Source organism: Patiria miniata, unplaced genomic scaffold, assembly GCF_015706575.1.
Source record: "Patiria miniata isolate m_02_andy unplaced genomic scaffold, ASM1570657v1 HiC_scaffold_6, whole genome shotgun sequence".
Taxonomy (NCBI): domain Eukaryota; kingdom Metazoa; phylum Echinodermata; class Asteroidea; order Valvatida; family Asterinidae; genus Patiria; species Patiria miniata.
The window spans coordinates 17201597-17227584 of NW_024037073.1; the positions used below are offsets into that span (position 1 = coordinate 17201597).

At 41.5% G+C, this 25988-nt stretch overlaps 2 protein-coding genes and 1 long non-coding RNA gene across 3 annotated transcripts in view; all 3 read right to left on the reverse strand.

Annotated features, from left to right (window-relative positions):
* The window catches only part of LOC119742907 (vigilin-like), a 39780-nt gene extending 36914 nt beyond the window's left edge, over nucleotides 1-2866 (reverse strand). The window contains exon 1 of the mRNA XM_038219163.1: nucleotides 2643-2866. The gene's annotated coding sequence lies outside the window, so the exon portion shown is untranslated. The remainder of the gene's footprint in view (nucleotides 1-2642) is intronic.
* Nucleotides 2867-3862: 996 nt separating this feature from the next.
* On the reverse strand, nucleotides 3863-15780 carry LOC119742909 (4-galactosyl-N-acetylglucosaminide 3-alpha-L-fucosyltransferase FUT6-like). Its single transcript, XM_038219164.1, is given in 4 exon segments — nucleotides 3863-6971; nucleotides 6974-7106; nucleotides 7109-7423; nucleotides 15687-15780. Coding segments are annotated over 4 exon segments (1341 nt in total). The 5' UTR covers nucleotides 15699-15780; the 3' UTR covers nucleotides 3863-6090.
* Nucleotides 12076-12901, reverse strand: LOC119742910. The gene is made up of 2 exons (XR_005272917.1): nucleotides 12667-12901; nucleotides 12076-12205 (listed from the first exon to the last, which is right to left on the reverse strand). It is a non-coding gene; the product is annotated as an uncharacterized LOC119742910 (long non-coding RNA).
* Nucleotides 15781-25988: the final 10208 nt, after the last annotated feature.

The following is a 25988-nucleotide window of genomic DNA, read 5'->3' on the forward strand; positions in this document are numbered from 1 at the left end:
CCCTATATTGACAATATGTCCTGGACCCTCGCACAATCTCCACAGGAAATGTTATGTGCGCGCACGTTGCTAAACGCAAATACAACTAAGGTGAGACTGATGGCGAGCCCCAATAGGCTCGCGTGCAGCAGAGCGTCTGATTCTTTATTTGACTTAACAGTTGTTTGGAGTTATTGGGGTTATTATCGAGATTTCACTGTATACAGTAATTATTACGAAACAGTCAACTCCACCCATCTAGCGGGTGCCGCGCGAAGCGCGGCATCCCGCTAGTTTCCTAACAAAATTGGAAATGTTTCTCGGTCCAAAATTCATGTCTTAATATCTCATCATCATTTTTGCAATGACTGACATTCATTGAGGTGATATGAAGAAAAAAGCACAGTCATGTTGCAACATTCTTTCCTACAATTTTATTGATCTTATTTTGAGTGATTTTTAATTCAATCACTCGTGTCATTTTTGTCAATACAACAATGACAATCATGACAATGTCAGAATGTGATCAATACACTGAATCAAGTGAAGTGATCACTGTGATATTATTATGATAGTGGATATTTTGCCGGAGGTAATGACGGCAAACTAACGTTTACTAAAGGTTTGCCGGCGGCAATCCATATCAACAGAGGGCGCTGTACTCTTTAAGATAGGGCTGAATTATAAGATGTATTAAATTCCCATCAAAGTTGTGTACCATGTTTGGTGTAGTGGTTAAGCAAAGCTTTAGGTGAGCGGGATGACTCGGGTTCGATCCTGATCCCCGCCACATTTTTAAGGTGTTTTTTTTCCCATCCCCAAATAAATAAGAATATTCTTCTTTTATTATTTTAAGATAGTGGATATTTTGCCGGAGGTAATGACGGCAAACTAACGATTACTAAAGGTTTGCCGGCGGCAATCCATATCAACAGAGGGCGCTGTACTCTTTAAAATAGGGCTGAATTATAAGATGTATTAAATTCCCAACAAAAGTTGTGTAGCACGTTTGGTGTAATGGTTAAGCAAAGGCTCGCGTTCGATTCCGACCGCACCACATTTTTAAGGTTTTTTTTCTCATCCCCAAATAAATAAGAATATTCTTCTTTTATTATTTTAACATGTCTCAAACATTTTTTGCAGAGTATTACATTTTCTTCTTCAGATTTGTGGCTCTGGAGAATTTTTTTTAAAAGAGAAATAAAGTCCGAAATTATAAAATGGTCTATATCCCATCTTGTGAATACGAGGTAACAACGATAATTTTGGCATGGAGCCAGACTAAAACTTTTCACCGGAAAATGTTTAAGTACAAAAAACAGTAACTGCGAATGTTCAGTGCATATCCGGCAAACTAACGTTTACTAAACGTTTGCCGTCTCCGGCAAAATATACACTGCCTTATTTTAACATGTCTCAAACATTTTATTGCAGAGTATTACATTTCCTTTTTCAGATTTGTGGCTCTGGAGGATTTTTTTTAAAAGGGAAATAAAGTCCGAAATTATAAAATGGTCTGAATCCCATCTTGTGAATACGAGGTAACAGCGATAATATTGGCATGGAGCCAGACTAAAAATTGTCACCGGAAAATGTTGAAGTACAAAAAAACAGTAACTGCGCATGTTCAGTGCATATCCGGCAAACTAACGTTGGTACAACTATAGAATGCAGGGCCACTTTACTCTACATCCGCGCCTCCGTACGGCTGCGTGGAGCCGACCTACCTCCGAAAATCGATCGTGGCGTCGTACCGTGGAGCCGCAGTCGATATCTCCGAGAATTGCGCCCTCTATCGGTGCGCGTCTCTGCGACTCCACGACTCCGCGCCTCCGCCACTCCAGACAGTGCCCCGTCGCCCTCCTCCCTTCCTAATTTGCGACCTCATTTAAAATGGACTCTGCGACTCCCCGACTCCGCGCCTTCGCCACTCCAGACAGTGCCCCGTCGCCCTCCTCCCTTCCTAATTTGCGAGCCCATTTAAAATGGATTTGGATGCTTCGTTCTCAAAAAAAATCTGCCGAGAATTGCGCCCTCTATCGGCGCGAGTCTCTGCGACTCCGCGCCTCCGCCACTCCAGTGCCCCGCGTCTCCGCGACTCCGCGACTCTGCGCCTCCGCCACTCCGCGACTCCGATCCGTACCGTGCCCCCAACACATTTACAAGCACGCCCTCCCTTCCGATCCTTCATGAGAAGCTTAGAAGACAAGTGCATTACATGTCCATCCACGCCTCCAAGCAAAATAAAAAACCTTGCTCCGGCGTGGCCCTGCATTCTATAGTTGCTCCCTAACGTTTACTAAAGGTTTGCCGTCTCCGGCAAAATATCCACTGCCTAGTAATATTATTATTAATTTTGATTAACATACTTCAGGCCTGGGTTCTATTCCACGTTATGTTTTAAGAACATGATAAAATTAAAAACTACATTAACGACAGGATATCCTTACTTAGGAAACCAAGGACATAGGTAAACTAAAAATGCCAACATTCCAATGCATGTTGCAGTGACTCACACACTGCACTGAACACTGTACATCGTCACTGCCTGCGCCATCACGCCACGTCCACAATTCAACACATACAAATACATGCGTTCTCCTCTCTCGACAAACCCGAAACCGCAAACTCCAAAGTTGAAGACAAAAAAATTCAAAACTTACACAAGTGGATGCTGCTTTCCGGTAAATCCGTCCTGTAATTACAATTTATGCCGTTTCCGCTCCAGTGTGTCTGTTTTCCACAGTCCACAGAGGAGAAAAAAATACAAATAACTGGTAAATATGTCGCACACAAAGTTTGGTTCGATCGCAAACTCTGCCACTGCACTGCACGTACGCGTACGTAAACTCGACACGTAGGAGCGTCGCACACGTTCGTACGTGGCAGACGGTGGCACAGATATCGGTCCGCCAGGAACAACCTGTAAGACTGCATCTGATTGGACAAAACGCCATAGTTGTCGTTCTTCTATCGAATCAGTTGTACTGTTGTATCACGCATCGCCCCAAAAGACAATCGATTGATGAAATAATTATCATGTGTGTGATTTCTCATAGAAATATTAGATGTAATATCTTTTTGATGCTCGGGGAAAAATACATTTGACGAACGAAGAGGGCATTTGCTTGAAAGTGTACCATTTGGGTGGCTTATCAACAACAAACTCTCCAAAAGCGAATTATCATAAAAGGTCATGAATAATTTCGACAGGTTGGTGACCTTTGTACGTGTACACGTGTGGAGGTAGTCTCTTTCTCAAGGGCGCAAAACAGAGAAGGGAAGTGACTGTCACCCTGTAGCCTTTCACCAAGTCGATTACGGCTTGAGTTGAAGAGCCCAGAGCACACCTAAAATAACCCAGCAAAAGTTGCAAAACACTATGGTAACATTTTTGAAAGGATGTGCCGATGATGTAATTATCTAAAACATTCAAAAACAACATTTTATGGACCTTATGTAAATAATTGAATACATGTACCTCTAATTTGACTTTTCATCAGGTTTGTAAAGCGATCCAAATGTTATTACCAAATATCTTAAATAGGTTTTATTGAGGAAAAGGTATCTTATTAATGTGATATATTTTTATATAATGTTAAACGTTAGATGTTATCAAATCGGCTCTTCCATGTTTGGATGATATTATAAAAACATGTATTTATGTAGTGATGCTAGAGATCATGTTAAAAATGTGTCGCCAAGATGTTATGAATTACTAAGTGGTGTTGGTAAAATACTTAGAAGACAAATCACAAATATTTGACACTATCAAATAAATGCATTATCAGTAACGATTAAAAAGTGTTATTAAAACATTACAGATTCATGTTTAAAACTGTTGTACTCAATAAATGTATTGAAAACATTTGACATTTTGAAATATCTTTTTTAACATTATTATTTTGATACTTACACGTTTTCATGATACTGTTGTTGAAACGTACACGTGTTCATATAATTACAAATAACATGTTTAATAGATTATCATGAAAATGCTATGCAAAAGTGTTGGCAACATTATTGAAACATGTCCTGCTGAATGTTCGAGTCAACGAAACTATCAATATCGATTAAAAATGGTATAGGCTCTGACGGCATTTGAAGTCTGAAACTTCGTAAATTAATTGATATAGTGCGTGTGTTACATGTGAAGGTTATTATTATCTTATCACATTCATGTATGCTTTAATAATGTTATTGAAACATACGTTTAAAGTCATATATTCATACATATTAAAAAAACAACAACAACAACAACAACAACAAAAACCCAACATCCTAAATGTTTCCACGGAATGAGTCCACGGAACTTCAAAAACGTTTAAAATGTTATAAAAGTACAATTATTGTTTAAAACTTGTTTAAATTGATTAATCTATCTAAGTACTATTCAGGAAGCATTTCCATTGGGAACTGAATAATGGCCTTTTTTCACTTTAGTGCCCCGGCCCCTTTTTAAGGTCGTGCAAGCGTCTTTAATTGTGCCGCTCTGAAGAGCTCTATTATAATACCTTATATTGTCAGATAGTCACGGCGCCCCATAGAAAGATGGATTCCACCCCCCCCCCCCCCCCCAGGGTTTGTTCATGGTGTAAATCGAGAATGTTCTATTGTTCCTTATTATCAATGTTTTCTAATTTACTCAACTTTTTTGCAACAGCTCCCATTGGTTTTGCACACGTTTTCTAATCGAGGTCGTCCTCTATTTGACTCATGTCCTCAATTACTCGATGATGCTTCCCACTGTGTGTCCTCGATTTACATCATAAACAAACCCATACACAATTTGTGACGTCGCCACGAAAAAAAAAAACAGCCACTGCATATATCATCATCTTTCGCTAAATCATCTTTTGTTAAAGTGGTCGGAAATTGCCTCAGATCGCACAACAGAGCAACTAGAATAAAAAAAAAACCACGCAGTAAATTTTTGAATCAACTTTTTCGGGGAAGGGGTAAGGGGGATTTACTCCCCCCCCCCCCCAATGTTTTGTAAAGACTGCCCTTTTCCATTTAACTGCCCTTATTTAACCCCCCCCCCATATCTTTAAAGAGTGTTGTTGTTTTTTAAAGTGCCCTTTAAAAAAAACAGTGCCCTGTTTTCAAAAAAATATTGAGTGCCTTTTTGTAACAATAGCGGCTGTAACAGCGCCTTTAGAAATTTCGCGCGTGTGCCCTCTGAAAAAAAACTCCTGTATTGTCCGATAGTGTGTATGATCGTCCGCTTTGAACAGCCCCCTCATTGAAAGATGGTACCAGCCATTTTTTCCAGCTCTGGCAGGCATCATTTTGATCTATTTCATGCAAGACTTTCATGCAAGATGGCCAGAGCTTATTGTGCACTCACGTCACACTTGTTTTTTCGACAGACTGGTGGCACAGATGGTCTGTCAGCATAATTTGTTGTGGAACCCCCCCCCCCCTCCCACGCCCTGGGCTTGACGAAGTTATCTCAGCATTTCACCAATGCATACATTGAATAATCAGTTTTGTTTGGGTCTATAATGGTTTGAATAGAACGTAGTTTTTTAGCTTAACCTTACGATGGACCAGTCCTATAATAGCCAGTTATGCGGGTTTAATATTTAAGAACATGTACAGCCGTTTGCCGAGTATCTGCAGACTGCATAACGTTTTTGTCAAAACACTCAAATGTAAATTAAAAGATCTTTGGTTTGGGGAAATAAAAAAAATGCGAATCTGCAAGAGCGCCATCTAGTGGACGACAGTTTTTGAATAATGAAGAATACTCGCATCAGATAAATGAAATGTATTTGTCAACAGATATACCAGAACCACCGTGAGTTTTATAGAAGTTTGTTTCCAGGTTATGATTATTTTATTATTTAAACCTTTCCTTTTCAAATACATAAATTGATTAAAAATATACGGGTATAAAATACAAAACTAAATAAACCATAATGCGAGTCTTCAAATGAGTTGAAGGACATTAAATCCATGCGTCATTGAACAAAATAATACAACCTTTATCTAAAGTACAAAATGTTCACTCAGGCAAATTGTTTATAACATATTATTGTTTTAATAGGCCTATCAATGCAACATCTCGTCGAAGGGATGTGTAGGCCCAAATACGAAAAACTCACTTTACCAAGGATTCCACTTTCCGAGTCCAAAAGCTGACGTCTTACTTCGGTCCGGCTTTCTACATGTTTTTGGAAAGCTGCTTTTACTCACGGGGGTCCGTTTCAACTCGCCTCTTTTCACTTTGTCGATGACAGGAATCAAATCGCAAAACGCGGACGGGTCGTACGGTTCGTGCATTACCTGGTTCACCCGGACACTACCTTGGTTCTGCCATTTCAAATACTCGACGTACAGTTCGGGTTTGGAGTCCAAGAGCTTCAAATAATTTGCCAGCTCGGACATGTTTTTATAATCGCCGATGTAAATGAACGAATTGGGAGGCAGTAACTCCTCGTAGGCCTTCCGCGTGGGTCCATACACGATGGGGACCACCCCTTGCATCAGGGGCTTGTTCCACAATTTCTCGGTGATGTAGTCATCGCACTCCGCATTCTCCAAGGACAGATAAAACTTGTACTGACGCACCAGGTCCACCGTGCATTTAGTCGACCAACTCGGCATACACTTGAGATTCCCGCAAGCCCCGTACATGTCGACCGGGATGTATTTCTTGAGTTCGAGGACGAAGTCCCTTCTCGGCCAGGAGGTGGTTCCGCAGTTACTTGCCATCCAGGCCACGAGCTTGGTCTTCCCCTGCAACCACTCGTCCACCGATTTCGTCTCCTTCGCCATGGGTGTCACGGCGTCGTAATACCCGTAAGGAAAAGGGATGTCGGACCCTCTGTAGTACGTCCACACGGCGTGGACCGGTAACTTGGCGATTCTACCGCTCTCTTTAGCGTTGGACCACGGAGATTCCCAGGAGAAGTAGACCCATGTCTGATCAGGGTTCAGGTTGGCTGGGGGTAGGGGGTTCGGGATGAGGCTCTTCATGAAGTGAAGACCACGGCGTCCATTCCTGCAAACCTGTCCTCATCGCCGGCAATCGTGATCTCCACGGTGCACTCTTTTGGACAGGTCACATTGGCTCTGATGTCTGTTCTCCCTTCAAGTTTTGATTGATCAACGATGTTTTTTTGAGTGCTGGTCTTTTCTCAGTGAGAACGCCATTCTTGTTGTACACCTGGACTCTGTGATAACACTGGCCCGGCGGGTGCGGCATATTTCTGGACTTTCCAACATCACGAGGCATTGAATTGTTGCTGTGCACGTTCTTCATATGCCCTGATCTGTAGAGCAGCCCTTCTATGCGAGTGATGTTGCTCATCATTATGGCATTTTCTGATATTGTACGTCTCATGATTTTAGACTGGATCTTTGGAATAACAAACTCCAGTAGAAGATACCCTTGCACCGCAAGAGCAATTGCTACAATCAGCAAGAAGGCTCCTTTCTGTGAGAAAAAAAAACACACCAAAAACAAACAATTGACTTTAGACACACGAGAAGCATCTTTCTGTTGCGTCGCACATATTCCCTTTGAAAACGGTTTACTATTTCGCAAAGAGTTTTCTTATTAACATCCCCATCGAGGTTTAGAGACGGGTAGAAATGTGCCACTCAGTCATCAGTCCTTGTATTAAATGTGATTTATGTTGGCCTGAAAAATGATTTTCATGTACCATGCATGCGGTCTGTCAAAGAACCTTTTTGGTAAAGATGATGACATTGGTGCTCAGGCAAGTCAGCACGACACGCGCACCACGACATCCAGTCGTACAATTCGTAATAGTAAGTTCTGGAAATCGCCCGATCAGGGAAAAAGTACGGACGCGGATGCCGCAAAGAGAATTAAGTGTTAAAGATGTATGTTTTTGGGTGTGGCACCTTGAAAAATAGATTTTCAAATTGAATTGATATTTTGTAGCATTATATTAGTCATGAGCTTTCCAATGACACATCGCACGAAAAATCAGCCCATGACAAGCAATCAATTGATTAATTTCAACTTTTAATATATTTGTGCGCAATTTCTGATCTGGAACGTTGAAAACCACTTTTTAAAATGTCAGTATAAAGGCCTGCAAATACAAACAATTTTTCACAGGACATTATATTTCTGTCAATTTTGTTCGGAAAATAAATTCGAAATTTTGTTAAAGCACGTATATTATACATTCCAAAATTAGGTTTATAGCCCTTTGAAAATTTTTTTTTCAATCATCCCGACAAAACAAACAAAACTCACCAGTCCTGTCATAATGTTGTTTGTCCTTTACTTCAAATGTCCCCACGGCCACAGTCACAGCTTACCAGAGTTTAAAATCTGTTAAAAGAAAACACTGAGTTAAATTAAAACCATGTATCGTCTCAGACTGGGACCTGGAGTGCAGAAAAACATGCAAAGAAAATCGAGTCAGCTTTACTCTCTGTTTAGCTGACAAATTCGCAAAATTTTCAGGTCCTCAATCAGCCCAGTTTGAGGTCTCAATTCAATTTTTAAAGGAGACCTTTCTTCAACATTTTGCACTGAGAGTGAAGCCATGTGACTCGAAATTTGAAACCCTTGCAAGTCTATACAATTACATATCCAACTTTTTAAAAAGATTGACTCATGGCATGACAATTTATTTTAGACTACCAAATCTGTATCATATAGGCTAATCGGCAATCATCCTGGGAAACATCGCATCAGCTTAGAGAGAAGACAACGAGAAGAAATTACAGTTTAAGAAGTAGGATGAAAAGCAAGGAAGAATATTCTGGGGGAAAACCCACGGAATCAGGTGGGGACTGAAAACCCAATTCACATATTGGCCGAGGTAGGATTCGAACCCGGGTCACAGCGGTGGAAGGCGAGAAAAGTACCGCTACTCTCCAAAGATGTTTCTTTGATGCAGGATATTGGACCGGTTGTTTCATGTGCCAGTGGTTTTTTACTTTTGGGAGTACATGTACATGATTTTCGGAATACGGCAGACCCTGTCTAGAGCCTTGTCTTCGTCAACCACTGTCTTGCCAACTTGAAATCATTTTACTCTCACCTTTATATAGTTGTGAAGCTCTGTTGTTTTGCCAGGTGAAAGGTTTAGGTCTGTTTCCAATATCAACCTATATTAGTTGCAAACAAGTAATGTGAACTCGTCTCATCTAGCTTACTTTCTACCTCCATGGTCGTACAGACTAGAGTGCAACACAGATGCTACACAAACGCGAATTACTGGCCCATGCCTGTTATGTAAGAACAGTAGAGAGATCTCGTGGCCACGTTATTGTCCGTTTGACTGCGCCACCCTCCATGGACACAGGATCTTAAGGACATTATCCGATTTTAACATATCAAAAGATCTGTAGGCTGAGATGAATGGAGGCGATACAATGGCTCACTATCATGGGTAAACATGTCATTCGTAAGATGGAATTTGCACCGGGGTGATTCAATAGTAGTTTTGCCCTTCATCGACGAATGAACACTGTATGGACTCAGTGTGTTTACCTCCCGAGTGAAAGTTGCAACAAATATGCAATGAATATTTAATAATTGATTTTACGTTCAAATTCAGAACAGATTTTTCATTCAAATTCAGCAACTCTTTCATTCAATTTCGTCCACGAAAAATGTCACACGCTTTTAAGAAAACCAATTCAGTGATTTGACATTCAATTTCAAAGCTTGGTCATCTTCTTTGAGTCACCGGGTTGAGAATATATCCACCTAGGATAGGACGCCGGGTCCATGGCACATTTTTCCAGTCGTTGATCGAAATGGGGGGGGGGGGGGGGTGCTGGTTCCCATCTCCCAAATTGGGGCGCTCTTCAAAACTGACCAGTATTATGCATAGTGCAAATTATATGCCCATTGTCACGGCGCATTGAGCGGGTTTTCCTGTTTGGATTGATGTCAGAACTCTCCAACCATTGATTAAAATATTTGCTGAAAAAAACATTGTCAAAAAAATCCACCAGCGGGGCAAAGTGCCCCCTCTGCCCTCCCCCTCTGGCTACGCCACTGATTGGAACCTTCCCAGCGCCCTGTTATTGTTGACATGTTTAGGGCGGCGGTGGGTGCGAACCTCTCCTAACGCCCATTAAGTTGTCAACGACGAAAGAGGGCGCTAGACTAAGCACATGTGGGAAAAACTGTAATGTTGACATGTTCGATGGTGTGTGGGGTAGCGACCTAAATGCCAAAACTTCAAAAAATCCAAATGCCACAAAATGAAACATGTATATCGTTTTGAAGCTTATTATTTGTATCTTGCAAAAATAAAGTTTATTTCTAACAATGTCAGACAGCTCAGCTGCTACTTTTAGCCAAATTATTATTAATTAAACTGACAAATCAATTCAGTGTCGACTACGCCCGACACCATATGATGCTTTGAGCCCATTTTATATTACAGCAAAATATAAAAAAAATTGGATAAATGTCTTGTTTTAATCATTAAAGTAAACTAGTAACTAACTGATACATATTATTGGAATTACTATACACCGAATTTTATGATTATAATTTTTATTTTGCTTAGTGTTGAATAGAGCCCGAAAGTAAAAGGTTAAAGGTCACACGGCTCACTACTTCCGGAACCATCGCTCGGTCCGTCTATGGGCATTTTACAAGGGGTTGCCCTTTCTCTTGCTACAGTTTTTGACGGAATGTTTTCTGACTGTAACCACCCTGAAAAACGTTATTTTGGAATTTTATCTTGATATTTTTACCAAAAAAAATGAAAAATAAAATCACTTGGAGATGGGTAAAGACAAATTTCATTTACAACCTTTCACATCCGGCATTTTCGTTCCTAGGTCTCCTTGTTCGTGCACGTTTGTTTTCACATCGCGTAATCGCGTGAGAACGAGAATGTATAACGACACCAAGATTGAGCTATTATGAATTTCTTTAGATTTCTTTTTTGTAAAATGCTAATGAGTCCTTCAAGTTTATTCAACAATATTGTAAACCCTGAAAGACATTTTGGTCTTCTGGTTATTATTATCTTATCACATTCATTTATGCTTTAATAATGTTATTAAAACATACGTTTAAAGTCATACATTCATACATATTAAAAAAAAGTCCTAAATGTTGGAGTCCACGGAACTATCAAAAACGTTTAAAATGTTATAAAAGTACATGTATTGTTTAAAACTTGTTTAAATTGATTAATCTATCTAAGTACTATTCAGGAAGCATTTCCCTTGGGAACTGAATGATGGCCTTTTTCACGTCTTTAATTGTGCCGCTCTGAAGAGCTCTGCCTTTAATGTCGGATAGACACGGCGCCCCATACAAAGATGGATTCCACCCCCCCCCCCCCCCCCCCCCCCCCCCACAGGTTTGTTCATGGTGCAAATCGAGAATGTTCTATTGTTCCTTATCATCAATCTATTCTAATTTACTTTTAACTTTTTGCAACAGCTCCCATTGGTTTTGCACACGTTTTCTAATCGAGCAAGGGTGGATCCGGGGGGGGGGGGCCAAAGGGGGCCATGCCCCCCCCCCTCAAAACGAAACCAATTTTTTTTTTTTATGTGACATCGCAATAAAGGCAGGCAATGAGTACACCACCATCTTTTCCTCAAAAAAAATTGGTTAAAGTGGTCAGAAATTGCCTCAGATCGCACCACAGAGCATCTAGAATCCAAAAATTTTTCGGGGCCCTTAAGCGGGCCCCGAACCCCACGCCATTATTTTTTGACCCACTTTTTGGAGACCAAAATTTTTTTTTTGCGCCCCAAAAAATTGTGTTCTGGATCCGCCCTTGTAATCGAGGTAGTCCTCTATTTGACTCCTGTCCTTAATTACTCGATGATGCTTCCCATTGTGTGTCCTCGATTTACACCATAAACAAACCATACACAATTTGTGACGTCGCCACGAAAACAGCCACTGCATAGATAATCATCTTTCGCTGAAAAAAAGAATTGTTAAAGTAATCAGAAATTGCCTCAGATCGCACAACAGAGCAACTAGAATTCAAAAAAAAAATGCAGGCCTTAAATTGTTTATTCACCATTTTGGGAAGGGGTAAGGAGGTATTTACTCCCCCAACCCCAATATTTTGTTAAGACTGCCCTTTTTCCATTTAACTGCTCTTATTTACCCCCCCTCCCCCCCAGCGTTTTTTTTTAAACAAGTGCCCGGTTTCCAAAACAAATGAGTGCCTATTTGTAACTATAGCGGCTGTAACGAGTGCCTTTGGAAATTTCGCGCGTGTGCCTTCTGGAAAAACTCCTATATGGGTGCATACCTGCAAATAAACTCCCATAGACACTAGTGCTAAATGCCCGTACTTCAAATTCTTTTAAAAATACTCAAAACTCTCACAGGTACTCAAGCTGCACAGAAAAATGATGATCAATGTGTCATCTTTCATTTTCTTTTCAATTTATGGTGGGTTGACCATTGACTTTTCGAGATATTTTCACGCAAAGAAGACGACCCCTGTTTTCCCCAAAGCGGAAAAGTAGCCATCTTGAAAAACGATCCCTCCACAACATGGCAAAATAGCGCCACTTTCGAGCCCAATAGCATCCAAAATGCTCAGAATTGGAAGCCCCAAGTCCGGGCTAGAGGTTCACTACCATATCTCTTCAATTCCCCAATTTTACGGCGCTCAGAACTCTCTAATATAGAATATTTTGAGGGTATAACTTTTATTCATGAGCTTGGCGGATCGATTTACCGGTGTGTACCCATATTGTTCGATAGTGTGTATGATCGTCCGCTTTGAACAGCGCCCTCATTGAAAGATGGTACCGGCCATTTTTTTTTCAGCTCAGTGGCAGGCATCATTTTGATCGATTTCATGCAAGAATTTCATGCAAGACGGCCAGAGCTTATTGCACACTCACGTCACACTTGTTCTGTTTTTCAACGGACTAGTGGCACAGATGGTCTGTCGGCATAATTTGTCCTCGCCTCGTGTCCCCCCCCCCCCCCCACGCCCTGGCGGCTTAACGGAAGTTCCGTCAGCATTTCGTCAATGCACACATTGAATAATCAGTTTTGTTAGGGTCTATAATGGTTTGAATAGAACGTAGTTTTTTTCAGCTTAACCCTACGATGGACCAGTTCTATTAAATAGCCAGTTATGCAACAAGAGAAGGTTTTATAATTTAAGAAAATGCACAGCCGTTTGTCGAGTATCCGCAGACTGCATAACGTTCTTGTCAAAACACTCAAATCTAAATTAAAAGATCTTTGGGGAAATAAAAAAAGTACCAATCTGCAAGAGCGCCATCTTGTGGACGACAGTTTTTGATTAATGAAGAATACTCGCATCAGATAAATGAAATGTATTTGTCAACAGATATACCAGAACCACCGTGAGTTTTATAGCAGTTTGTTTCCAGGTTATGATTATTTTATTATTTAAACCTTTCCTTTCAAATACATAAATTGATTAAAAATATACGGGTATAAAATACAAAACTAAATAAACCATAATGCGAGTCTTCAAATGAGTTGCAGGACATTAAATCCATGCGTCATTGAACAAAATAATACAACCTTTATCTAAAGTACAAAATGTTCACTCAGGCAAATTGTTTATAACATATTATTGTTTTAATTGGCCTATCAATGCAACATCTCGTCGAAGGGATGTGAAGGCCCAAATACGAAAACTCACTTTACCAAGGATTCCACTTTCCGAGTCCGAAAGCTGACGTCTTACTTCGGTCCCGCCTTCTACATGTTTTTGGAAAGCTGCTTTTACTCACGGGGGTCCGTTTCAACTCGCCTCTTTTCACTTTGTCGATGACAGGAATCAAATCGCAAAACGCGGACGGGTCGTACGGTTCGTGCATTACCTGGTTCACCCGGACACTACCTTGGTACTGCCATTTCAAGTACTCGACGTACAGTTCGGGTTTGGAGTCCAAGAGTTTCAAATAATTTGCCAGCTCGGACATGCTTTTATAATCGCCGATGTAAATGAACGAATTGGGAGGCAGTAACTCCTCGTAGGCCTTCCGCGTGGGTCCATACACGATGGGGACCACCCCTTGCATCAGGGGCTTGTTCCACAATTTCTCGGTGATGTAGTCATCGCACTCCGCATTCTCCAAGGCCAGATAAAACTTGTACTGACGCATCAGGTCCACCGTGCATTTAGTCGACCAACTCGGCATACACTTGAGATTCCCGCAAGCCCCGTACATGTCGACCCGGATGTATTTCTTGAGTTTGCGGACGAAGTTCCTTCTCGGCCAGGAGGTGGTTTTGCAGTTACTTGCCATCCAGGCCACGAGCTTGGTCTTCCCCTGCAACCACTCGTCCACCGATTTCGTCTCCTTCGCCATGGGTGTCCCGGCGTCGTAATACCCGTAAGGAAAAGGGATGTCGGACCCTCTGTAGTACGTCCACACGGCGTGGACCGGTAAATTGGCGATGCTCCCGCTCTCTTTGGCGTTGGACCACGGAGATTCCCAGGAGAAGTAGACCCATGTCTGATCAGGGTTCAGGTTGGCTGGGGGCAGGGGGTTTGGCATGAGGTCCTTCATGAGGTGAAAGACCACGGCGTCCATTCCTGCAAACCTGTCCTCATCGCCGGCAATCGTGATCTCCACCGTGCACTCTTTTGGACAGGTCACATTGGCTCTGATGTCTGTTCTTCCTTCAAGTTTTGATTGATCAACGATGTTTTTGAGTGTTGGTCTTTTCTCAGTGAGAATGCCATTCTTGTTGTACACCTGGACTCTGTGATAACACTGGCCCGGCGGGTGCGGCATATTTCTGGACTTTCCAACATCACGAGGCATTGAAGTGTTGCTGTGCACGTTCTTCGTAAGCCCTGATCTGTAGAGCAGCCCTTCTAAGCGAGTGATGTTGCTCATCATGATGGCATTTTCTGATGTTGTACGTCTCAAGATTTGAGACTGGATCTTTGGAATAACAAACGCCAGTAGAAGATACCCTTGCATAGCAAGAGCAATTGCTATAATCAACAGGAAGGCTCCTTTCTGTGAGAAAAAACACACACCAAAAACATACATTTGACTTCAGACACACGAGAAGCATCTCTCTTTTGCGTCGCACATATTCCCTTTGAAAACGGTTTACTATTTCGCAAAGAGTTTTCTTATTAACATCCCCATCGAGGTTTAGAGAGGGGTAGAAATGTGCCACTCAGTCATCAGTCCTTGTATTAAATGTGATTTATGTTGGCCTGAAAATGATTTTCATGTACCATGCATGCGGTCTGTCAAAGAACCCTTTTTGGTAAAGATGATGACATTGGTGCTCAGGCTGTTCAGCACGTCACGCGCACCACGACATCCAGTAGTACAATTCGTAATAGTAAGTTCTGGAAATCGCCCAATCAGGGAAAAGTACGGACGCGGATGCCGCAAAGAGAATTAAGTGTTAAAGATGTATGCTTTTTGGGTGTGGCACCTTGAAAAATAGATTTTCAAATTGAATTGATATTTTTCTAGCATTACATTAGTTATGAGCTTTCCAATGAGACATCGCACGAAAAATCAGCCCATGACAAGCTGGAACGTTGAAAACCACTTTTTAAAATGTCAGTATAAAGGCCTGCAAATACAAACAATTTGTCACAGGACATTATATTTCTTTAAATTTTGTTCGGGAAAAAAAAAAAAATCGAAATTTTGTTAAAGCACGTATATTATACATTCCAAAATTAGGTTTATAGCCCTTTGAAAAAATGTTTTTCAATCATCCCGACAAAACAAACAAAACTCACCAGTCCTGTCATACTGTTGTTTGTTCTTTACTTCAAATGTCCCAACGGCCACAATCACAGCTTACCAGAGTTTAAAATCTGTTAAAAGAAAACACTGAGTTAAATTAAAACCATGTATCGTCTCAGACTGGGACATTCAGTGCAGAAAAACATGCAAAGAAATCGGGTCCGCTTCACTCTCTATTTAGCTGAAAAATTCGCAAACTTTTCAGGTCCTCAATCAGCCCAGTTTGAGGTCTCAATTCAATTTTTAACCCTAACCGCCCTGAATCCTCCAAAATCCTTTTTGCAAATTGGAGGAATTTGCAGGATTGAGGTTATATGGCAAAAGTGCGTTGCTGATTTCGGAGTACGCACTGTGTCAAGGTCTTGGGCCGGACCTTGTGTTGTTTATGCTCAGCCGTGCATAAATTTAGTCCTTGATTATACTTGACATCCTCCGCACTGCTCCAGGATGTCGCTGCCTCTGCCTCAGCCTATTGACAGACATAACCGGAGGATTTTGCAGGATTCAGGCAGTGGTCATCCCTCCATGGACCATATTCAAGAAATAATGGAGGAATTTGCAGGATTGAGGCTTTATGCTATTTTTCCATGAGGCCAGTTGGAGGATTTTGCAGGATTGAGGCTACATCCTAGCAAAAAGGCCTAGGGGGGTTATGAGAATTCTGTTCAACATTTTTCACCTGAGAGAGAAGCCAGCCTGAAGTAACCCCATAAATGTGGCCAATTTACTGGACTACCTCAGTAAATAAAGGCCGCACTCCCACCATGTACAAAAACATGTCGAACTTTGTCAAATTTGGATTTTCACATTTAGGCTTAGTTTGTAGTTTATTTTTGCTTAAAAAGCATACTCACCCTCTTTATAGGCTAATCAGAAAGTGCTGCCTTTTTCAGATGTCTATTTGTAGTGAAATTTCATGTTAGTAGTGGAGGTAGACTTCTTAGTACGGTTTGACCTTTGGCATAGAAATATGTAAAGGTCACATAAATATGTAAATATGGAAATATGTAGATATAAATATAAATGAATGGGGTTATGAAATTCCGGGCACAGTTTGACCTAATGAATGGATGAGATGAATAGGGAATAGGTGTGGGTATAAGGAACCGGGTACAGTTTGACCAATTCTATGGGAAAGACTGCATAAGGTATGGAAAAAAATATATATATTTTTATGGTACATTTGGATCTTAGCCCGAATATGAGTTTCATACGTTAGTCCCTGTGAACAACCAGCTGGTCGGATCTTTAATCCCCCAACAATAGACGGGAGAGGGCGCGTGCCAAGTCAGCGCACTAGTATTGTTACGAAGTTAATCCGATCGATACAAAAAGTAATTGGATTTCCGAATGCTCGAAAGCAGAAAGCAGCGATAGATGGCAAAAAATGAACTTTGCGTTGATCAGACTGAAACGAGTACGATTGTCTATTTGAAGAATTATTTTAAAGTCATTTTTATTGGGTTTATGGGTATTGTGCAACGTTGCGTTTTCCAAGGTACAAACAAACACTCACCGCAGCATACTTGCAGTGTACAGCCTGTGTCGGCCATGGGGGTATTTTATGATAAATCCACGATCCATAATCCATGCGTCTGTACGGAGACCGGTGGTCGATCACCCCTCGATGATCGCACCGATCCTGGAGCAAATAAATAACTCCGTCCGTGCGCCTATATTCCTCTTGTTAATCGATACAATACCAATGGCACTCTTCTACACTGCCACCAGAATCATCCAAGTAAAAATATATGTCTGTGTGCGGTGATCGTAGAAAAGGGAAGGTTTTGGCATCAGCCAGAGCAAATGCTAGTACACATGCACACTACTGTATACATTACGGCCGTCCGATCAGATAGCGCTCAAGTTTTCTTAAACCGTGACGGCTAAATTATCGATTAGGCTCTATAGTCAGCAGATGCGCGTACAATAAGGAATGGATTCAGTGGTTTAAAGCCATAACAAAACGTGCTGGCGTGTGGTTTTTAAAGGGAACTACGGCCTGGAAAGTGCCCGATTGAGTGTATCGGAATAACACAACCATCATTGTGCATTTTGTAATATTTCGTACAAGAACGACCCCAAAACCAAGCTAAAGCCTATCCATAGTTAAAAATTCAGTCGTAACGTGGTAAAAATGGTGCCCCTTTAACGCTGTCTGTATAGGAATGCACCGAACCCTAGTTGTACCTCCGTGCCGGATTTGTTTACAAAATCGAGGATGACTGGGTTTTATCTACGACCATTTTACGGGGGTTATTTAGAGGGCGTGTTCAAGCAATAATTTTATGACTGAGAGTAGGCTTTTCCAACTGATAAGACAACACAAACAAAGAAAAATACAACTGCAGAAAGTACATACGATATGACATTATTGCTTTATTGACGTCATTTTTCAGTAAAACATCATTCTACTCTTTTCCCTGCTCATCCTGCTCTTTTCCCTGCTCATCCTGCTTTTTTCCCTGCTCATCCTGCTCTTTTCCCTGCTCATCCTGCTCTTTCCCTGCTCATCCTGCTCTTTACCCTGCTCATCCTGCTCTTTACCCTACTCATCCTGCTCTTTTCCCTGCTCATCCTGCTCTTTTCCCTGCTCATCCTGCTCTTTACCCTACTCATCCTGCTCTTTTCCCTGCTCATCCTGCTCTTTTCCCTGCTCATCCTGCTCTTTTCCCTGCGCATCCTGCTCTTTACCCTGCTCATCCTGCTCTTTTCCCTGCTCATCCTGCTCTTTTCCCTGCTCATCCTGCTCTTTTCCCTGCTCATCCTGCTCTTTACCCTGCTCATCCTGCTTTTTACCCTACTCATCCTGCTCTTTTCCCTGCTCATCCTGCTCTTTTCCCTGCTCATCCTGCTCTTTTCCCTGCTCATCCTGCTCTTTTCCCTGCTCATCCTGCTCTTTTCCCTGCTCATCCTGCTCTTTTCCCTGCTCATCCTGCTCTTTTCCCTGCGCATCCTGCTCTTTTCCCTGCTCATCCTGCTCTTTTCCCTGCTCATCCTGCTCTTTTCCCTGCTCATCCTGCTCTTTTCCCTGCTCATCCTGCTCTTTTCCCTGCTCATCCTGCTCTATGCCGTAGAGCAGGATGAGCAGGGCAAAGAGCAGGATGAGCAGGGAAAAGAGCAGGATGAGCAGGGAAAAGAGCAGGATGAGCAGGGAAAAGAGCAGGATGAGCAGGGAAAAGAGCAGGATGCGCAGGGAAAAGAGCAGGATGAGCAGGGAAAAGAGCAGGATGAGCAGGGAAAAGAGCAGGATGAGCAGGGAAAAGAGCAGGATGAGCAGGGAAAAGAGCAGGATGAGCAGGGAAAAGAGCAGGATGAGCAGGGAAAAGAGCAGGATGAGTAGGGTAAAAAGCAGGATGAGCAGGGTAAAGAGCAGGATGAGCAGGGAAAAGAGCAGGATGAGCAGGGAAAAGAGCAGGATGAGCAGGGAAAAGAGCAGGATGAGCAGGGTAAAGAGCAGGATGCGCAGGGAAAAGAGCAGGATGAGCAGGGAAAAGAGCAGGATGAGCAGGGAAAAGAGCAGGATGAGTAGGGTAAAGAGCAGGATGAGCAGGGAAAAGAGCAGGATGAGCAGGGAAAAGAGCAGGATGAGTAGGGTAAAGAGCAGGATGAGCAGGGTAAAGAGCAGGATGAGCAGGGAAAAGAGCAGGATGAGCAGGGAAAAGAGCAGGATGAGCAGGGAAAAAAGCAGGATGAGCAGGGAAAAGAGCAGGATGAGCAGGGAAAAGAGTAGAATGATGTTTTACTGAAAAATGACGTCAATAAAGCAATAATGTCATATCGTATGTACTTTCTGCAGTTGTATTTTTCTTTGTTTGTGTTGTCTTATCAGTTGGAAAAGCCTACTCTCAGTCATAAAATTATTGCTTGAACACGCCCTCTAAATAACCCCCGTAAAATGGTCGTAGATAAAACCCAGTCATCCTCGATTTTGTAAACAAATCCGGCACGGAGGTACAACTAGGGTTCGGTGCATTCCTATACAGACAGCGTTAAAGGGGCACCATTTTTACCACGTTACGACTGAATTTTTAACTATGGATAGGCTTTAGCTTGGTTTTGGGGTCGTTCTTGTACGAAATATTACAAAATGCACAATGATGGTTGTGTTATTCCGATACACTCAATCGGGCACTTTCCAGGCCGTAGTTCCCTTTAAAAACCACACGCCAGCACGTTTTGTTATGGCTTTAAACCACTGAATCCATTCCTTATTGTACGCGCATCTGCTGACTATAGAGCCTAATCGATAATTTAGCCGTCACGGTTTAAGAAAACTTGAGCGCTATCTGATCGGACGGCCGTAATGTATACAGTAGTGTGCATGTGTACTAGCATTTGCTCTGGCTGATGCCAAAACCTTCCCTTTTCTACGATCACCGCACACAGACATATATTTTTACTTGGATGATTCTGGTGGCAGTGTAGAAGAGTGCCATTGGTATTGTATCGATTAACAAGAGGAATATAGGCGCACGGACGGAGTTATTTATTTGCTCCAGGATCGGTGCGATCATCGAGGGGTGATCGACCACCGGTCTCCGTACAGACGCATGGATTATGGATCGTGGATTTATCATAAAATACCCCCATGGCCGACACAGGCTGTACACTGCAAGTATGCTGCGGTGAGTGTTTGTTTATACCTTGGAAAACGCAACGTTGCACAATACCCATAAACCCAATAAAAATGACTTTAAAATAATTCTTCAAATAGACAATCGTACTCGTTTCAGTCTGATCAACGCAAAGTTCATTTTTTGCCATCTATCGCTGCTTTCTGCTTTCGAGCATTCGGAAATCCAATTACTTTTTGTATCGATCGGATTAACTTCGTAACAATACTAGTGCGCTGACTTGGCACGCGCCCTCTCCCGTCTATTGTTGGGGGATTAAAGATCCGACCAGCTGGTCGTTCACAGGGACTAACGTATGAAACTCATATTCGGGCTAAGATCCAAATGTACCATAAAAATATATATATTTTTTTCCATACCTTATGCAGTCTTTCCCATAGAATTGGTCAAACTGTACCCGGTTCCTTATACCCACACCTATTCCCTATTCATCTCATCCATTCATTAGGTCAAACTGTGCCCGGAATTTCATAACCCCATTCATTTATATTTATATCTACATATTTCCATATTTACATATTTATGTGACCTTTACATATTTCTATGCCAAAGGTCAAACCGTACTAAGAAGTCTACCTCCACTACTCATGTTGAAAATTTGATACGCAAACGTGTGCAAACGAATCTGGAAATTTCACGAAAAACAGACATCTGAAAAAGGCAGCACTTTCTGATTAGCCTATAAAGATGGTGAGTATGCTTCTAAAGTAAAACTAAACTACAAACTAAGCCTAAATGCGAAAATCTAAATTTGACAAAGTTCGACATGTTTTTGTACATGTTCCAAGTGTGGCCTTTATTTACTGAGGTAGTCCAGTACATTGGCCACATTTATGGGGCTAGGGCTAGCCTGAGGTGATTCGAAATTTAAAACCTAAGACTAGTGTTACCATGGAGTTACAAATCAAACTTTTTGAAAAGATTGACTCCGGTGGCATGACAATTTTTGAATACCAAATTTGTATCATATAGGCTAGTCGGCAATGATCATCCCGAGAAACATCGCATCAGCTAAGAGAGAAGACAGTGAGAAGAAATACAGGGAAAGATCAACACTCTGTGTACAAACCCTATGAGAGTGGACTGAAAAATTCTAAGTGTTTTCTAAGAAAATACTTGTATTTCTCACTGCTCAAATTGACTTTGATGACATGAAATTGCTATCTGGGGGGGGGGGGGGGGGGGGCTTGTCAGTCAATACAGAGGAAAATTAGTGAACTTCGCATATGGTAATCAGTGATGTAGTGCCTTGATGCGGGGCCTTGGCCTTAAGGCTGCCTTAAGGCTGGATTTTAGGGCCTTGGCTTTGGCCTCGAGGCTTGAGGGCAAAAGCCTTGGCCTTGGCCTTGAGGGTTCAGGGCCTTGCAATTTTGAGTCAAGGCTCTTCAAGGCCCATAGATTTTGCATTTTCCAGATAAATGTTACCATTTTAATCGTATTACTATGGAGGAGGGAAGCACCCTATAGAATTGAGTGTTGGGCACACTTCCACTTTTATAGCATCATATTTTGTTACCATTGTAGTAGATTTGCTGCAAAAATATTCCGTACACTTGTGGGGCTAATGAGATGATCACTTTAATTGCATATAACTATGGAATAGATCTGATTGGTTGTACATGTCTCCCTGATAAGTGCTAAAGATTTGCATGTATCTGTTTTAGATAATGCTGATATTTCTGACCATGTTGGGCCAGCAAATAAAAATTTCCCAAATCAGTTTCTTGGATCCCCCTTTTGTTACACTTGGGAGAATTGTGTGTCAATATAGAAGTAAATCAATATTTGTTTAGTTAAACCATATTGAAGACCTGAACTTATACTTTAATAGATACAGTGCAATCATAAAACGGTGTACAGGTAGGCCTATGTGAGCATGTTGATTGCAATTAAAGAAATGTTGTTCTTCGTAACGAGCAATTCGTGATGATAAAGGCGGATCCAGGGGGTCAAAAGGGGCCATGCCCCCCCCCCCCAAAAAAAACGAAACCATTTTTTCTTTATGTGACGTCGTAATAAGGGCAGGCAATGAGTACACCACCATCTTTTCCTCAAAAAACATCGGTTAAAATGGTCAGAAATTGACTCAAATCGCATCACAGAGCATCTCGAATCCAAATTTTTTTCGGGGCCCTTAAGTGGGCCCCGAAGCCCAAGCCGTAATTTGTTGACCCACCTTTTTTTGGGGGGGGGGGGGGGAACAAAATCCCCCCCCCCAAATTGTGTTCTGGATCCGCCCTTGCGTGATGATGTGTCACTCATGTGACTATAATTAGTTCTATATCAGGGGTCATTTCATAAAACAGGGCCTTGGCCTTGGCCTTGGCCTTGAGGGTTAAGCCTTGGCCTTGGCCTTGGCCTCGAGCCTTGAGGGTCAAAGCCTTTGCTCCAACACTGATGGTAATCTTGCCCTGAAAACCCAATCCACATATTGGCCGAGGTAGGATTCGAACCCGGGTCACAGCGGTGGAAGGCGAGAAAAGTACCGCTACTCTCCAAAGATATTTCTTTGATGCAGGATATTGGACCGGTTGTTTCATGTACCAGTGGTATTTTCTTTTGGGAATACATGTACATGATTTTCGGAATACGGCAGACCCTGTCTAGAGCCTTGTCTTCGTCAACCACTGTCTTGCCAACTTGAAATCATTTTACTCTCACCTTTGTCGGTTGTGAAGCTCTGTTGTTTTGCCAGGTGAAGGGTTTAGGTCTGTTTCCAATATCAACCTATATTAGTTGCAAAAAAGTAATGTGAATTCGTCTCATCTCTAGCCAACTTTCTATCTCCATGTTCGTACAGACTAGAGTGCAACACAGATGCTATACATAAACGCGAATTACTGGCCCATGTCAGTTACGGTAGAGATCTCGTGGCCACGTAATTGTCCGTTTGACTGCGCCATCCTCCATGGACACATTATCCGATTTTAACATATCAAAAGATCTGCAAGCTGAGATGAATGGAGGCGATACAATGGCTCACTGTCATGGGTAAACATGTCATCCGTAAGATGGAATTTGCACCGGAGTGATTCAATATTAGTTTTGCCCTTCATGGACGCATGAACACTGTATGAACTCAGTGTGTTTACCTCCCGAGTGAAAGTTGCAACAAAATATGCAATTGATATTTAATAATTGATTTTACGTTCAAATTCAGAAAGATTTTTCATTCAAATTCAACAACTCTTTCATTCAATTTCGTCCACGAAAAATGTCACACGCTTTTGAGAAAACCAAATTAGTGATTTGACATTCAATTTCAAAGCTCATGGTCATCTTCTTTGAGTCACCGGGCTGAGAATATTTGCCATTACAGATCGAAGTCGGCCAAGCTGTTGCCGAATGGCAGCATTCAGAGATCGAATTCGTCTTATATCAATCAGTTTACGAATTTGATATCTGAATAACAAGGTTTGGCATAGGCCTAGACGAGACGAAATGGATTTATCCGGGACGAAAACATGTCGTGTGCTCATTGTTTGAATTTGCTTGAACTGAATTTGAAATTGTCTTGGACAAAAGACGAAATTAAACGAATTAAGAGATTTTAATCGATATTAATGGACGAATTTAAATATTAAACAAGTGAATTCGAATAATAATCGTTTTAAAATAGCCGGGGAAACCTACAATAAACTTTCAAACGAAACAAAAGTCTACTTCTTGAATTTGTTTCAGTACAAATGCATATACTTATTAATGTGACCATGTCAAAACAAAGTTCAAACTGTCATTATGACTACCTTTGTTCACGGCGTAATTTAAGAAATACCAAATTTTGTTGAAAAGAAAGTCAAATGGGACACAAGAATGCACTTTATGGATGGACTAAAAACATTGCATTACACGGACCTTTTAATAGGAGATCCAGCCATGTCCATGGCACATTTTTCCAGTCGTTGATCGAAATGGGGGGGGGGGGGGGGGGGGGGGGGGCTGGTTCCCATCTCCCAAATAGGGGCGCTCTTCAAAACTGAACAGTATTATGCATAGTGCAAATTATATGCCCATTGTCACGGCGCATTGAGCGGGTTTTCCTGTTTAGGATTGATGTCAGAACTCTCCAACCATTGATTAAAATATTTGCTGAAAAACAACATTGTAAAAAAAATCCGCCAGCGGGGCAAAGTGCCCCCTCTGCCCTCCCCCTCTATCTACGCCACTGATTGGAACCTTCCCAGCGCCCTGTTATTGTTGACATGTTTAGGGCGGCGGTGGGTGCGAACCTCTCCTAACGCCCATTAAGTTGTCAACGACGAAAGAGGGCGCTAGACTAAGCACATGTGGGAAAAACTGTAATGATGACATGTTCGATGGTGTGTGGGGTAGCGACCTAAATGCAAAACTTCAAAAATCCAAATGCCACAAAATGAAACAGGTATATCGTTTTGAAGCTTATTATTTGTATCTTGCAAAAATAAAGTATATATTCTAACAATGTCCGACAGCTCAGCTGCTACTTTTAGCCAAATTATCATTAATTAAACTGACAAATCAATTTGTCGACTACGCCCGACACCATATGATGCTTTGAGCCCATTTTATACTACAGCAAAATATAAAAAAAAGTTGGATGAATGTCTTGTTTAAAATCATTAAAGTATACTAGTAGCTAACTGATACATATTATCAGAATTACAATAAATCGAATTTTATGATTATAACTTTTATTATGCACAGTGTTGAATAGAGCCCGAAAGTAAAAGGTTAAAGGTCACGTGGCTAACTCACTTCCGGAAACATCGCTCGGTCCGTCTATGGGCATTTTACAAGGGGTTGCCCTTTCTCTTGCTACAATTTTTGACGGAATGTTTTCTGACTGTAACCACCCTGAGAAACGTTTATTTTGGAATTTTGAAATCTTGATATTCTTACAAAAAAAAGAATGAAAAATAAAAACCACTTGGAGATGGGTAAAAGCGAATTTCGTTTACAACCTTTCATATCCAGCATTTTCGTTCCTAGGTCTCCTTGTTCGTGCACGTTTGTTTTCACATCGCATAATCGCGTGAGAACGAGAATGTATAACGACACGAAGATTTAGCTATTATGAATTTTGGATTTAGTCGGGCTGGCTGGACATGCAGTCCTAATAGCAGCGGTCACTTTGGATTTCTTTTTTGTAAAATGCTAATGAGTCCTTCAAGTTTATTTAACAAGATTGTAATCCCTAAAAGACATTTTGGTCTTCTATTTAACTTAACACTTTCACCAAACGACCGCCACAAAAAAATCATCCGATGTACTGTACGAGTACACCGATTTGCACAACAGTCCGCATTTACTTTAGCTTTCGGAGGTGAGAGGTCAATTTTTGGCACGACATTTCTCTTTCACGTCAGGCAATTTATCATTTTCCACAAATGGGTGTGCTACTAACAATTTTACAAAGGCCTTTTTTTGGGGGGGGGCGATTTTCTTAAGAAATCAATGTACTAAAAATAATTTTTGAATTTGTGAACGTTAATTTTCCTGTTCAAGGGTCCGGAAGCGCGCCACCAGCGGTGATTCACTTTCAGACTCTATTTCCCAAACTGTACGTCCAACACCTTAAAAACTGCCCTGCCATTACATGTAAAACGAAAGTTCGCATAAACCATATTAAGCCCGCTTAACCAACTGAAACTAATCCTTCTAATGCTACTTAAAGGGAAT